This window comes from Miscanthus floridulus, chromosome 5 (genome assembly GCF_019320115.1).
Source record: "Miscanthus floridulus cultivar M001 chromosome 5, ASM1932011v1, whole genome shotgun sequence".
NCBI classification, from domain to species: Eukaryota; Viridiplantae; Streptophyta; class Magnoliopsida; order Poales; family Poaceae; genus Miscanthus; species Miscanthus floridulus.
The window spans coordinates 127,716,855-127,732,748 of NC_089584.1; the positions used below are offsets into that span (position 1 = coordinate 127,716,855).

The window sequence follows — 15,894 nt, forward strand, 5'->3', positions numbered from 1 at the left end:
GGCGCAGCCTGGGTGGCCGAGGTAGTTAGTTTTTAGTTAGTTTTTTGGGATCAGACGAGGCGACTAGGTGGTGCTCATGGATCCTGATGACGCGAGTTCGGGGTCACGGTCCCTGGATTTTTTGGAGCGCAGTCGGAAGTGTAGCCGGATGACGTGAGTTCGGGGTCGCGGTCCCTAGATTTTTGGAGTGCAGTCAGAAGCGTAGTTAGTTGGTTAGTTTATAGATCGGACGAGGCAGTGCTCGCGGATCCTGGCATCGGTGCACGCCATGGGACCGGGCGAGTCGAAGTCGTGGATCCTAGCGAGTTCGGGGTCATAGACCCTAGCGTTTGTCTTGAGCCCCCGAGTCCTGTTGGGCCTTCGTAGGGGTTGATGTGAGTTGTGTGCGTTACCCTATCCTCGGTTCCTCACAACCGGAGGGGCTGAGTCTTGTCACCTATCCCGATCGCTCGGGCTCAAACGACGTCGCTCGGTGAGTTCGCTAACGGGTATGATCGAGTGAAATCCGGGTCTGTCGTTCGTGACGGGGTCGACATAGCTCTCTTGTGACATTCCACTACTCCTTTACCTGCAACCTGACAGATGCCTAGGTCGTTCTAGAGACCGACCTGGGTGGCCTAACGGCTTCCCCTCGATGGAGATTCTGTGGGCTTGGCGAGAGGTTCAGGATCGAACAAGAAGGTTGAGATGACCTGGTCTATCAGACCGGGCGAGGGCTGCATGGGGCTCATCTATAGTTTTCTCCCCTGGCTCTGTTGGTTGCTCATGTCGAATGAGGCAACCGCCGCTTCATGACACAACATGGAGCGTTGTGATGCATTTCGCTGCACATGCGATGCTTAGTTCCCGAGCCCCCGGGTGGTTCAGGGCCCGAATCATCCGGGAGGCGTGGGCGTATGGAATGAATGCGCATATGGATGTATGAAATGATTTATAAGGAAATAAAGGGGTTCGGTAGTGTTTACCTTGTCGAATGGAGTGATGGGGCTCGGAGAGCTTCAGTCAGAAAATGTCTGACCGAGACCCACACTCGTTGTTCGTGACGGAGTCGGCATGGCCTACATGGGGCGTCCCTTCGCTTCCTACCTGTGTCTCGGTGTGTATCCTGAGTGATTTGATCGACTCAGGGGTTTGGATGGTTTCTTCTGGTGGAAGATTTTGCTTTGGGTTCCTCTAGGTCTGGCCTGGGGAAGCGGGGAGCCACCCACGTGTGGTGGTGCTTTGGTTCTTGTGCCCATCGTGCGGTAGTGGTGGGCCATGGCTAGGCCACGTCCCTTCTGATCAGGAGTCGTTCCGTCACGCAGGGCACGTCTCATCGGTCAGGACATGTCTTATCTGCATTAAATGGGAAAGAGAGAGAATTCCTCGCCTCGCCGTTCCACCTTCCCCGATCGGCGCGCCCTTCCCTGACTGCTGTTTCCTTTTCCTTAAGTAGGAGAAGGGAGAGGACTTTTTTTACCCCGTTCTTTTGCATGTTCCTCGTCTGTCGCTGCCTTCCCTCTTCCTTCTTGCCGTGAGCATTCCTGAGAGCCGCGGAGGTTTCTAGGAAAGAAAGGGGAGAGAGCGAGGGGGAAGAGAAGAACTCACCAATCCTCTTGTGACCCCGGAGCAAAATGTCGGACTGGAGGTCGTCCACTGTGAGGAAGTCAGTGCTGGAGGCCTTCGTCAACAAGGGGTTTCTGCCGCCATAGGAGGTGGCGCACTGGAAGGTTCCTGGGAGGAAGGAGTTTCTGCAGCCTCGGCCTAACGAGGTGGTGTCCTTCCTCACCTTCCATGAGCGTGGGTTAGGATACCCCGTGCACTGGTTCTTGCACAGGCTCCTCAATGAGTGGGGTCTAGAGCTGCAGCACCTTAATCCGACGGGGGGTGCTGCACATCACCGGCTTCATCGCCGTCTACGAGGCTTTCCTTAGGATGGAGCCACACGCGGATTTCTTTTGGCGACTGTTCTCCGGGAGGACCCTGGCGGTGGGCAATTCAGCCAAAACCGCACCAGTGGGAGGTTTTGCCTTACAGAGGAAGTCAAGCGCGGGAGGTTCGTACCTCGTGTACACCCCCTATGACTCCAACCTAGGGTGGCACGGGGAGTGGTTTTACATTAGGAATCTGGTGGTGGCGCTGTTCCCAGCGTTCACCGATGGGAGGCTGGAGAAGTGGGATAGCTAGTCGTGGGGTTGCACCCGCACAGAGAAGCACAAGGTGGGAGTCATCAAGGAGGAGCTCTGGAAGCTCATCAAGTGGGGCCTTGACGGGGTGTAGGTGTTCCACACCCTCTCCCGCCGCCGGGTTGCGCCATTAGCGGAGAGGACGCAGCTGATGTGGTGGTACAGCGGCCAGTCGGACCTAGACCGTGCGTCGTCGGAGGACCTGCCAGACGATGAGGTCTAGAGTCGCCTTGGCTAGGTGCTGTAGCTGAGGCCCAAGGAGACAGTTGTGGGGAAACCCATACCATTCAATGCCTCGGTTGTGTCCAGACTAGTATGATCCCTTCTTTTTCGTTCGTGTCTCTTCCTCAGCTTTTCCTATTTCTTGATTTCGGGCCATCCGTTCCATAGGGGCTTGAAAGGTATAAGTCCCGGCCGCACCTTCCTAAGGGACCAGAGGGCACGGCCCGACAGGCTGCTCAAAAGGATGCGGCGATCACCCGAAAGAAGAAGAGAGCCAGGGAGGTTCGTCGGAAGTAGGAGAAGGAGCAAGAAGTCCACCGGCTCATGAAGGCTGGGGAACGTAGGAGCGACGTCGAGTTGGAACTCATGTCAGATGATCCTATAGATGTAGATGACATGGTTTTCTCCAACAAGGGGGAGGTCATTGTGACCTCGGTGGAGCGTCGTGACCCTGCGGCGACGTCCGCCGGTGAGGAGCAGGAGGCCACGCGGCGTGCGGTGGTTCCTACAGCGAGGAAGCATGCAGCGAGCATGGATGCTGTTGGCGGATGGGCGGTGAAGCAGACGTGGTCACCGTACCCTTGGCGGTGTCGCCGGTCCCGTCGTCGCCTGTGGCGGACGCGGTTGAGCAAGCCGGTCGGTCCGAGGAGCGGACTGACCCTTGTGCGTCGCCGGGACCGGTGCCAATGTGTGACTTGCTGTCGGGGGAGACACTGCCTACCGTGGACATGGTTGAGCAAGCCAGGCAGTCCGAGGGGCAGACTGGTGCCCGTGCGTCGTGCGATTTGTAGCCGGTGGACGCTCCGCCCATTGCTCTGATCGAGGAGTCCTGAGTCGGAGGTCGTAGTGACCCGTAGGCCAGGCAGGAGCCGGTTGGGGTGACTCCGCCCTCGTCTGAAGTGAGGGGTCACGGGTTGCAGCCCAGGAGCGGTCCTTGTCCTGTAGGCCCGTCATCGTCAGAGCCTGCCTTCAGAGTCATGCCGCTCACTTTCCGGTGTGTTTCCCTTTGTTGCTCTTCGATCTTTTGCTAGTTGAGTCTTTTTGGAGTGTGACTTACCTGCAATTTCTATCAGCGGCCGAGGGATGATGGGGCTGAGCATCGCCTCGACTCCCTGTAGGAGACTTGGAGGCCCACCCTGCAGCGTGCTGCGATGAGCGATGGGGGGAGCAAGGTGGTGGCGGCAAAACCTTCCCTCATGGGGATGGTGCCCTCTAGGTCAGCTGTTGATATGATGGCAGCGACGGTGTCGGTGTTGGTGGCGATCCCAGTGCCGACGGTGGGGGTAACTCTCATGGCCCCTCCTCCGCCGGTTGTGGTGGAAGAGACGAGGGAGGCTGAGCTCCCTATCTCGCCGGGTGGTGGGCCGCTCGGCTCCTCCTTGCCATCGGGGCCAAAGGCACCGGAGGAAAGTGCGGTCGGGACAGAGTTGGGATGTCTAGCGGTGATCCCTGCGAATGAGGTGGTGGACATCCCGTCTGACGATGAGGTGGATATCGCAGCGGAGCTGCCGGTGTCACCGCAGGAGCTAGCGGTGGTCCGATCGGAGGCTGGACCCTCCGGCACGCCGGAGGGTGACCTAGAGTGGGTCTTCCCTGAGGACCCAATGAAGGCACGATTTGTTCTCTAAGATTCCCGGGAGCATAAGCTCTGGGACATCCTTGGGGAGCAAGGGCATGCCGCGGTGTCCGAGCTCATCAACCTGTCCGAGAAGCTTGGAAACGCCCAGAGGCAGGTTAGGTTTGCTCAGCAGTTGGTGGAGGTCGACCTATAGCTTGCCGCGGTGGTGAGTTTTCCGTACTTTGTTCTTGACCTTTGAACCTTTTATTGGTTGCCTTAGCGCGCCTATTTTTGTAGAGTCTAAAGGAGATGTCGTCCCTCAAGTCTCGCTTCCTCCGGACGGAACATGCCCGGATGGCTGAGTTTGAGCGTCAGGTAGAGTCCGCTTGCTGTGAGTCCCAGGACTGGGTGGCCGAGGTGGCCACGGCGTGGACAGAGGGGTAGTGTGCAGTGGAGCGGGTGACTGCCACCGAGCAAGGGCTCGAGGCAGCGAAGGCCCGCCAGGCGGAGACTGAGGCGGGGTTGTGGGCATCCCTGGCGAACTCCGAGGTGGCACTTCAGGAGGCCTTGGTGGCCCTTGAGCCAGAGCGGAGCGCTTTGGCATCGGAGCGGGCCGCCCTACCGTCGGCATGGAAGGCCCTGGAGGCGGAGCGGAGGGCCTGGTCAGAGGCGGAGCAGGAGGTGCTCGCGCTCCGGGGCCGAGTGATGGGAACGAAGGAGGCAAACGCCCGACTGTGCGCACAGGCGGCTCGACAGGTGGAGGACCTCTGCCCTTGAGAACTCTCGTGCTGGTACGTACCTTTTCTATTTTTTATTGCGTTGGTTTCTTTCTTCAGCCTATTTCTAAGCTTGTCGCCCTTCTCTCAGAGCTAGGTAGAAAGGTGAGGACATTGGAGTAGGACTTGGAGACGACCAAGGCGACCCTCAGACATAATGCGGAGGAGTTGGCCAAGTTCCGTGAAGAGTGACGTGCTCTTGAGGGGGATCTTGACCAGATCCGCAACGTTGCCTAGCTTGTCGTCTCAGAAGTCTTCGGGTCGGTGCCCAGCACTAGCGCGCCTACTGTCTTGCTGGCGGAGGTCCCAAACACGGTCAAGGACCTTATCAGGAGCGGGCTTTTCTACGGAGCGTTAGGTATGCTGAAGGCCTGAGCATGGAGGATGTCCAATAGATCGGGGAGAGCTTGCTACCGCACGCGCGGTCGGTGGCGGACCAAGTCTCTGCCGAGTGGGTGATGGATGTTCACCATGAAGACATGGCCCGAAGCATGCACGGGGAGGACGCTTCCCAGCCTACAGATAGCATGGAGCCTAGGTCGGAGGTGAATGTCGCCTTGGCTTCGGTTGAGCCGAACGTTGTGCCGCCGAGGGGTGAGCAGCATGTGCTCTCGTCAGTCGCATCGACAGCAGATGCTGCCGGGTCGGTCTCGTAGCTTGTAAGATATAAGTAGTTTAGTGAACGTAAAAAGTTTAAGTTTGTGGGGGAGCCCCCGCGTAAACGTTCGTGGGTGTTTTATTGAACAATTGGTTTCATTTTCTGTGATGGAGTCACTCCGTTCGGGGAAGCTTGTTCCCTTTCGTTCCTTAGCTTTTCCTTAGCATAACTTTGTTTTTTATTTCTTTCTTTCTCGTACCTACCTGTTTATCCCATAGGCTATAACCTTGGGAGCCTGGGGCATGGCCCACGAGGCTCAGCTGCTCGTAACCGTAGGATAAGGCGGGGTGTGATCGGTCAAAATGTTTAAAACAAAGTTACATAAGGTAAATTAAAGGAACGAACCACCCCTTTGGGTGGGAAGGAATTTTCCTTAAAAGAAAGTAAACAAAATAGAGAGGTAGTTGTGCCCCCTAGTGGAGCCCCCGAGCGCCCTGAGCTAAAAAGTTTTCGGGTCGGGTGCTCTTATAGGAGCGTACGCTTAAGTAAATAATGGTAAGACTAAAACTTAGGGGGAGAAAAAATGACATACCTATTCCAAGTGTTCGGAGAGAGCCTTGCCATTGTTGTCCTCCAGTCGGTAGGTGCCCGGTCAGATCACTTCAACCTTCTGTCATCTGGATCCTCGCCCGCTGCGCCTCCTTCTTTGGTTGCTGCTTCCTCGCCTTTTTCTTCCTTTGGCCTGCCAGCCAGCCTCAGCAGGCGCTTGAGGAGCTGGCAGTCCTTGTAGAGGTGTTTGACGGGGTAGTCGTGGTTGGTGCACAGGCTCTCCATGAGATTGTGGAATTGGCCCGGAGGGTCTTGTTGGGGGCTGCGTGCCCACGTGATCGGCCTTGGCGACCGACGCGGAGTTGGCCGGTCGACGGTGATCCTTTCTGTTCTTTTTTCCCCTTTGTAGGGAGGAGCCCTTGTCTTGATCCTAGCGCTTGGCCTTGCCGTTGCTGCAGCCTCCGCTAAAGCGCGGTGGGAACGACACTTGCAGGAGGTGTTGGACAAAGGTCTGTGGTCCCAGGCTGTCAGCGCTAGGACTCCGATCGATGCGCACGTGTCTCGATTTGGCCTGAGCCACGCGTAGATAGGCGGTTGGCACAGAGCGGTCATCAAGTCGAGGTGAGGTGCTATTATGGCTTCTCGTGCCGCACTCGGTGGTTGTGGCGGCAATCGGGTGGAGCGTCCCATCTGCTGCGTCCCCGTTCCCCTGACAGGGAGCGATGCCATGAGTCAGCGTCGCGATATGGAACACTTGGCCTATTGAACAGCGGCGGTTTCCACCAGTGCCCAGAGGTTTCGGTGGATCACCTGTTCATGAGGGTCATTCGGCTCGGACAGGCCGCGTAGAAGCATTGCCGCAGCGGCGATGTTCTAGTTCACCCGAGCAAAGTAGGAGAGATCATTCCCCCTATCCATAGTGTTGTGCTGGACCCGATGGGCACGACCCCGAGCGCCTCCCACTGGCTTACGCACACGGGGTGCAACGAGGTGCACCGAGCGTGGTGGTGTAGTCGGTGGCTGATGCAGCCATCATTGTCGTAGTTCCTCCCCGTGCTCAAGTGTGAGCTCGGGGGTCTCTACGCGAGGGTCTGGAGAGGTACGAGCTCACGAGGACTCTGCTTCCGCTGGTGGGTGTCCTGGAGTGTTCGCCATGGCGCACTGCTAGGACAGACGGTGGCTAGGTGCCATGTCGCCGATGCTGGAGCCATCACTCTCGCCATCATCATCCATGAGGTCGAGAAAACAGGTGGGAGCATTGCTTGGCATTCCCATAAATTCGAATGTGAGAGGGAGCGGTGCTGGCCTCCTTTGGAGCCCCCGGGCATATGCATCCGTGGAAGACGCGAGGCCATAGGGGGACCGGTCGTACGGCAGTTACGTCGGGGACAATAGGGTTCTGCTAGGTAATCGGTGAAAGATAGAGAATAGTAAGTAAATGACAGTATGTACATTACTCACAGCGGGGTTTGAGCAAAGAGTTTGCTCAGAAAGAAGCGCAGATGCCGCGTTGTCGAAGTCGTGCGTCCCGGAGTCGATGGAGGGCGCCCCTCCGATGGGTGTCGGGACGTGAGCCTCCTCGTGGAGGTATAGTACGTCGAGCCAGTCGGCGACGAAGTCCAGGCTTCCTAATAGGAAGGCCTGGGATGGCTCGAAGACGTGCGGAACTCGCATCCCAGCGGGTCAGAGTGCAGGAAACTCCAGCGAACCAAAGCGAATCGTATCGCCCGAGCCCACCACGGTGAGGGTGGCAGAAAAGTGGGCCATCCGATGACTAAAAAGTGTTGAACGTACAACGTCTTCCCCACGGACGGCGCTAACTGTCAGTGCAGAATATGACCAACTAGTAAATATTTGTAGTTTTGCTGTACGTTGTGATCGGAGGTGGCCTAACACTCTATGACACAGGGTTTATACTGGTTCAGGCAATGTGCTCTACGTCTAATTTGGGTCGGTCAGCGACTTTATTCCTGAGCCCAGGCAATGTGCTCTACGTCTAATTTGGGTCGGTCAGCGACTTTATTCCTGAGCCCAGGTGCTCGAAGTTTGCAGTGGAGTTACAAATGAGAAGGAGAAATATGGGGTGTACAAGGGGTCTGGTCGGCTCCGGTCGAAAGGGCCGAGAACGACAGAAACTTCACTATGAGCTAGGTGTTCAAGTGTGTGCTTGAGGTCCGAACCTGGCAGTTCTGTGGTTGTGAGCTATCGATCTAAGGAACTCTAATCAACTGGAATTGGTCTCCCTTTTGTTGGAGGAAGCGCACCCCTTTTATAGATGAAGGGGACGGCCTTACAAGTGAGAGGGAAAGGGTGCGTATGTTACCGAGCCTTGCTGCCCACACCGGTGGGTACAAGATAATGGTAGGCGCCCACAATACTGTTGACGTCACTGTAATATGTCAGATGCATATGGGAGGTTGCGTTGCTTTCTTCTGGAGTAGTAGATGTGGATATCTGCAAATACTGTTCGATGCCTAGAGGCATGTGAGGAGTCTTACCACGTTCACCCTGGTACGGTAAATCCCGGCGCCCACAATACTATTGATGCCCAGAGGCACGTGGGGGCCTTACCGTGTGGGTTTTGTCGGCGCCTACAATACTGTAGAGGGAAATGTTGGCACCTACAATACTGTTTGTGCTAGGTCGGTTGCAGAGTACTATTCCTACAGGCATTCAGGGTATGGTCGTGGTTTGACTTGTGCGCCCTGGCTTGCGTTCTCCGTTCGTCCCCTGGTCCTTTCCGAGCTGGCATCCCTGGTCGGAAAGCCCCAGTTGGCTCTGGTCGCGCCAGTCGGAGAAGAGCGATGTGTAGGGTCCCTACGAGCCCCCGGTCGGAGGGACGCGGGGTCAGAGTCGGAAGTAGCGCTTTGGGCCAGGCCTTTCGATCAGAGAGGGCGTCTGGATGCGGCTGGAGACCGAAGCGAGCGCTCCGATCGGAGAGGTGGGCCGAAGTGGTCGATGAGCGGGTGCGGCTCCTTTTGGCCCAGACCTTCTGGTCGGCGACTGGGCCGTTCTTCCGGCCTGTTGTATTCAGACTCTTGGGCCGAGCCTTGGCGCGGAAGCCGGTCCCCGAGGGACCCCGAGTTTATGAACCCGACATAGCTATACTCTAGTAGCTGGCGGGGCTAGTGCTAGTGGTGAAGGAAATCAAATGGCAGAGAAGACACGGATTCATACTTCTTTTTTCAAATAGACGTTGGTGGTATGTAGATTCATCGAACGAAGAAGGCAGTCTTTCTTCCTCATGAATAAGATCGGAGCACCCAAGGTTATATATTTGTACTTTGCCTTGTCTATTTACACTGTTGTAGGTATAATTGTATTGTCATGTTTGAACATCCACTAAAGGCAGAGCTGAAGAATTTTTTTTGTCCCGACATAACAAGTTCATGTTGTCTCCAAGTGCGTAGCTCAGATGATATAGGTTACTTGTGGTGGCCTGTCCACCAGGATTTAAATTTTCGACGACTTTGTCGTGGGTGCTTTCATTTTCTGTATTTATTTCAATATTTGAAGATGTATTATTTTAGTGTAGATGACGTACTCATCGACAATGAGATACATGTAGTGACTTTGTCAATTTTTGATGTGTCGGTGTAGTCCTTCACAAGTTACTTCAAAGGTCCTGTTCGGCTTACCCCATATTCGGCTTGTTCGGTTTTTTTTTTCAGCCGGAACAATGTTTTTCTCTCACAACAATTCAGCCGGAACAGTGTTTTTCAGCCAGTTTCAGCCAAGTTTCAGACCAGCGAACGTGGCAAAAATGTAAACATATTGTGAATAGGAAAAACCTATTTTTTTTTTTATTTTGGGACAAATTTTAGCACATTATAGGGTCAAGGGAGTAATTGTTATTCAGCCTGTTCGGTTGGCTGGTTCATATCGTTGCTGGTTCGTGAAGAAGTACTACTGGCTGGTTTATATGAGAGAAAAATACTGTTCCAGTTGAAAATTTACGATCGTTTACGACAAGCCACAGCTAAACGAACAGGCTGATTCATTGTCAGCCGTTTCCAATGTACAAAGGAATCCTTGGAGCCAGTACACTGCATGCATGCATGTGATGCAGTTGGAATCATACATAAATATTCGGCAATGGGTGACCACAATCTTTAGCGAGATTACGGGAAGAAAGAGTCAAAGTCTCATCCAGATTTATGGAATCAGTGCAGGGAGATTACTACTATCTTGCTACAGCCTGTTCGGTTGGCTGGTTCGTATCGTTGCTGGTTCGTAAAGAAGTACTGCTGGTTGATTTGCGTGAAAAAAATACTGATTCGGCTGAAGATTTACGATCGTTTACGACACGCCGCAGCCAAACGAATAGGCTGTCGGTTTCTCTCTCAGGGTCGTTGCTAGTAGGGGTGTGGCCTATGCCTATCTATCTCAATGTGCTTTATGTGTCACCACTCTCCTCCTCGCACTGTATTTGCCTGGATCGGGAATTCGGGATGTTGCATGCCATGTTCTTTTGCGGCAAATAGTCTGTTCGCTTGTTGATTTTAGCCAAGATTTATCAGTCAATTAACAATATTTTTTTTTCATAATAAATAAGTACTAGCTGTACTTATCAGCTCAGAAATCAACCAGTCTGATCTCCACACGTTGCTGGTACTACGTTTCAGTTTAGCCGGTCTGGGTACACCAGTAGAGTACTGTAACAGTGTACCACTCGCGGGCCCCACCGCTGTGCTGCCGTGCGCAAGTGATGAGTGTAGGACGACGTGGCGAGGGCCCTGCACCGCACGCCCACTAGCTGAGGTGTCGGTCGGCTGCGACCCTCCTGCCAGCCACACACTGCCTCGCGCTCGTCTGTGGAGGCGGCGTGGATAGCTCGGGACCACCACGTGGCCGTGAAGAGAAGAACTTGGAGACCAAGGTAGCCGGACCCGTACTCCGGCGGACCCGGTCCATGCGCCGGTGCCCGCACCCTGCCGCAAGTCAGGCAATCACACGGGTGACAAAAATCTGGCAAGATTTTCCATCTGCACGGCACGGCATGATGCCATCACCCATCCGTTACGGCCGCGAAGAGTCGAAGACCGTGAAATTCCCGCGCGGAGAGCCAGAGCCAGAGGGGAGGGGGAAGAAGAGTCGTGGAGACGCTAAATGCACGTGCGATCTGCGCAACTGAGCCGGCCGACACGTGGGACCACCCAAGTCCCTAATCGCGAACCGATGGCAACATAAATCATAAACCATTTTTAAGGTCGCTGGGCTGTCAAGCTAGTCAAAATGCCCAAAGACAGTCGGGGGCGGCGGACGAGTCACGACCCAACACAACGCTGCTGGTCCGGCCTCCGACGATTATTAACCCAGTCGCAGTCGGTCCACAGACACAGTCCACCCGCCCCAGATCATCCCTGCGGCCCAGATAGCCCGCTTCCAGGAAACTTCCTTCGCTGGGCACCCCCTCCGTGCACCGAGGCCTATCCGCGCCGTCCCGCGTGAGATCGCACGCCGCGGAGCGTGGACGGGGCGCACGGGCCCGGGCCTGGGTGTCGACATTCCTGCCCGCATCCATGTGTTGTGTTGATACAAAAGCCCGGGTCCGGCCACCTCTGCGCCTCTCGAAAAACACTGGTTCACGTCCACCTCTCTGCGCTGCGCCTGTTCCTCTTATCCTCCCGTCTTGCGCGTCTCGGGTCTCTCTTCTTTCTCTCGCCTCCATCCTGGTCCGGGGTCGCTCGCGGTCGCACGCAGGTACGCGCCCTTGACGAGCTCGCGCATCTCCACGAGTGCGCTACGTGCGCCCACTGATCCGTCGGATTAGTCAGCGCGTTTCAACTCGTGGGCATGGATATCTGATATCTCCTTTGCCTCCAGTTCTGAACTTCTGATTCTTCTCGTTGTATTTCTGTGCATCCGCCAGGTCGCGGGCACTAGTGCATTTTTATACGCGGCGCTGCTGGTTTTGGTCGCGGAGTCCACATCGATGGTCATGGACGCTGGCCTGCACGAGCCGTGCGCGCTGCTGCCGGGATCCAAGCGCGACGGCCACATGCCAATCTACCCCCAAATCGCCGCCGCCGCCGCAAATGGATTCACGGCGGAGGAGCTCGAGTCGCTGCTGTTCCTGTCGCCTGATGGGATTGCTTCGGCTGCGGGCGGCGTTGGCGGCAGCTATCTGAATGTCGCGCCTACTACTGTGGTTCCGCCCGCCCGCACCAACCGCGCGTCGCCGCCGCGGGATGCGTCCACCGCGCCGCCCTCGGTGGCGCAGCTGGACGATTCGGAGGCGTTCTCGGACATCGTGCTGGGCTACATCAACCGCATGCTCATGGCCGAGGACATCGACGATAAGTTCGAGCACTACCCGGAGCACCCCGCGCTGCTCGCCGCCGAGAAGCCGTTCCTCGAGATCCTCGCCGAACGGCCCTCGAGCTCCGGCGGCAGCGCGGTTGAGAGCCCCGGCGGCAGCAGTGTCGGCAACTCCTGCTACAGCGCGGGCTCCTGCACCTGCGCCACCGCCACGGCGGCGTCGGATGCCTTCGGCGCCGTGCTGACGCCGGCGCTTGACTTCACATCGACCGCGTTCCTGCAGCCGCCACAGCTGTATCAGGATCTAAGCCCTGAGAGCAGCGTGGTGGAAGCAGGCGGCGCGTGGCCGTACGACTCGACGGAATTCTACCAGCTGCAGAGCAACCTGCTCTCGCAGTCCTCGTCATTCGCGTCATCCAACGGCAGCGGTGTTACATTATCAGATGGCTTTGAGTCGTTGCTGAGCTCGCCTGGTGTCATGCCGGATGTTGGCTTCACCGATTTTGCGGTGCAGAGCCAGCAGGCTATGCAGTTCTGCCGCGGGCTTGAAGAAGCAAGCAAGTTTCTGCCTGACGAGAGTAAGTTGGTGATTGATCTTGAGAAGCCAGCATCTGTTACAAGCTTGTTGGCTAACATCAAAGGGGAGAACACGTTTGCAGAGGTCAAGACAGAGAAGGCTGATGTTGAGGCAGCAATTCACAGAGGAAAGAAGCATTTCTATGGTGATGACTTGGATGCAGAGGAAGGGAGGTGCAGTAAACATTCAGCACCAGCTATTGACACTGATCACCTTGTGCGGGAGATGATGGACAAGGTCTTGTTGTGCAATGGTGAGATGTGTTCAAAAGGCGTCAAGGAGCTGCGTGAAGCCCTGCAGCATGACGTCGCAAAGAATTCGCATGGGGTTCATGGAAAAGGGTCCGGACATGGCAAGGGCCGTGGCAAGAAACAGCCGAAGAAGGAGGTGGTTGACTTGGAGACTCTCCTCGTCCACTGTGCTCAGTCTGTGGCCACCGATGATCGACGTGGTGCAGCTGAGCTCCTGAAGCAGATCAGACAGCATGCATCGCCCAATGGTGATGGTGACCAGCGTTTGGCGCACTGCTTCGCCAATGGCCTTGAGGCGAGGCTTGCTGGTAATGGAAGTCAGATTTACAAGTCTGTTATAATGACGAGGTTTCCCTGCACAGATGTGCTGAAAGCCTACCAGCTTTATTTGGCAGCTTGTCCATTCAAGAAGATCTTTCATTTCTTTGCCAATCAAACCATTATGAATGCCGTGGAGAAGGCGAAGAAAGTTCACATTGTCGACTACGGTATATACTATGGCTTTCAGTGGCCGTGCCTCATTCAACGGCTCTCTACCAGGCGTGGTGGCCCTCCAAGACTCCGGATCACTGGAATTGACACACCACACCCTGGTTTTCGCCCAGCAGAGCGCATAGAGGAGACAGGAAGGTATCTAAAAGATTATGCTCAGACCTTCAATGTGCCCTTTGAGTTCCGAGCCATTCCATCTAGGTTTGAGGCGGTTCAGATAGAGGATCTCCACATTGAGAAGGATGAGCTGCTGATTGTCAACAGCATGTTCAAATTCAAGACACTGATGGACGAGAGCGTGGTGGCTGAGAGTCCAAGGAACATGGTCTTGAACACAATCAGGAAGATGAACCCACATTTGTTCATTCATGGGATCGTCAATGGCTCTTACAATGCACCATTCTTCGTGTCTCGCTTCCGGGAGGCCTTATACCACTACTCTGCTGTCTTTGACATGCTGGAGACAAACATTCCAAGGGACAACGAGCAGAGGCTGCTTATCGAGTCAGCTCTGTTCGGTCGAGAGGCAATCAATGTAATCTCCTGTGAGGGTCTGGAAAGGATGGAGAGGCCTGAGACATACAAGCAGTGGCAGGTGATGAATCAGAGAGCTGGGTTCAAGCAGCTCCCAATCAACCAGGACATCATGAAGCGTGCTCGGGAGAAGGTTAGGTGCTACCACAAGGACTTCATCATCGACGAAGACAACAGGTGGTTACTGCAAGGGTGGAAAGGGCGCATCATACTGGCGCTCTCAACATGGAAGCCAGATCACAAATCTTCTTCCTAGCTCCTTGTGCTTACATGACCGCAGAGCACTGTAAATGAAGACCTGTTCGTGGATGCTTGGGCTGATTGTTCCTGGACTGCAACATATAGCTATGCTATGCTATTTGAACTACTACTACTATATAGTGATGCGATCAAGGGTCCCTGCATGTTAGGTGCCGTTATGGTTTAGTTTTGGACAGGAACAATTAGTGCATTCTTTGATGGAGCAGGCTAGGTATGTTAGTTACGCTGTAGACCTAGGGTTGTTTCATGCATGGATCAGTCTTATGGAATCTTGTATTATATTTGTTCCCCATTAACCAGTGCTGTCAAAGTTTTGGGTTTTTTTTTTTTTTTTCTCGCTCTACAAACTTCCGTGCACCTCCGTGAGCTACTGGCCAGTGCCGAGTTAGGCAAGTGAAGCCATCGTGGCCCGATCAACTTTCCAGTCCTTCTCTGAGCAGGTGAGCAGATCTAGCTGGTTCTGTAACTTTCTTGTATTGGTGGAACAAAACACAACTATGTGAGGAAACTGACCATTGGGTGTGTTCAGACTTGCAGCTATCTGCTACCCTCGAAGCTGAAATGCAGTGATGGCGGCCTGCATGATTGTATCTGGAACCATAAGACCACACGTCGCGCAAACTGCAAAAGAAGACAACATCTCAGCTAGAAAGGTCCAAATCGCTACTCACATCATACTGATATACATGGCCTTCGTTGGAGCGTCTTGAACGTTGCCCAGCAGGCGGCAGGCGGCGGCCTGAGCTGATCGACACGGAGATGACAGGGGAGGATTGGGTTTTGGCGTCGCGAATGCCGATCGATCGCCCACGTACAGTGGACATCACTTTTAATGTGAAAAGCCCAGCGTATCTGCCGGACTGGAGCAGCCCACCTCTGCCGTATTGCATCGCCGTTGTGTGCTCTCTGGTCATGAACAGTGGAGGCAAGATCGGCGAAGAAAACCCCGAAAATCCTAACAGCGATAGTTAGTGCAGCGAGCGAATCTTTAAAGGGAAAATCCTCGTAAATACAGTACACAGGACAATCTTTTTCTTTCTTCTTTTTGAAAGAAAAAAACATGAAACATATTGGTGGTTTCATATGTGGCTTGCAGCAACTACACACCAAGAAGAATCCATATCCAACACAACACTTATCAGCAATCGCGGCAGAAAGTTACGGCAGCTCGGTGATAGCGGTTAGGGACAAGGCAGGTCGCCGTCGCCGCTGGCGGGAACGAACCGGGCGCAGGTCACGACGCCGGATATAGCGGCTACCGACGTACTACTAGCGCACGCCCTGAGCGCCGCGCTGGTGCGCCAAATAATATGCCGTTCACACTAGGTCAGCAGATGCATTCAGGTTCAGTGAACCTGAAGATTGCGGAGGGATCACATCTGCTGCCCCGGCCACGAGTGAGCGAATCAAACAGGAGATTCTTGTAGGACAGGCAGAGTTTTCTACGATTCCACTAGATTTCGTGATTCTACTTCTACTTATATAGGAGTATATACATGGGCATGTGGCCCAGTTTTGGTTCGTTGTCGTGAACTTTGATTGTGTATGCAGGCACGTATGCGATCGGAACATGGGCACACAGGTGACGGTTGCGTAATATGCCAATCCTGCACTGCATGGAAGATACTCGAAGTACCATCCAACTTGTGG

The 15,894-nt window shown here is 54.8% G+C and overlaps 1 protein-coding gene across 1 annotated transcript; it reads left to right on the top strand.

Moving 5' to 3' along the window:
* Positions 1-11,448: 11,448 nt before the first annotated feature.
* Positions 11,449-14,540, top strand: LOC136450717 (scarecrow-like protein 9). The gene is made up of 2 exons (XM_066451300.1): positions 11,449-11,571; positions 11,741-14,540. The coding sequence occupies exon 2, from the start codon at positions 11,804-11,806 to the stop codon at positions 14,237-14,239; it is 2,436 nt and encodes an 811-aa protein (XP_066307397.1). The 5' UTR covers positions 11,449-11,571; positions 11,741-11,803; the 3' UTR covers positions 14,240-14,540.
* Positions 14,541-15,894: the final 1,354 nt, after the last annotated feature.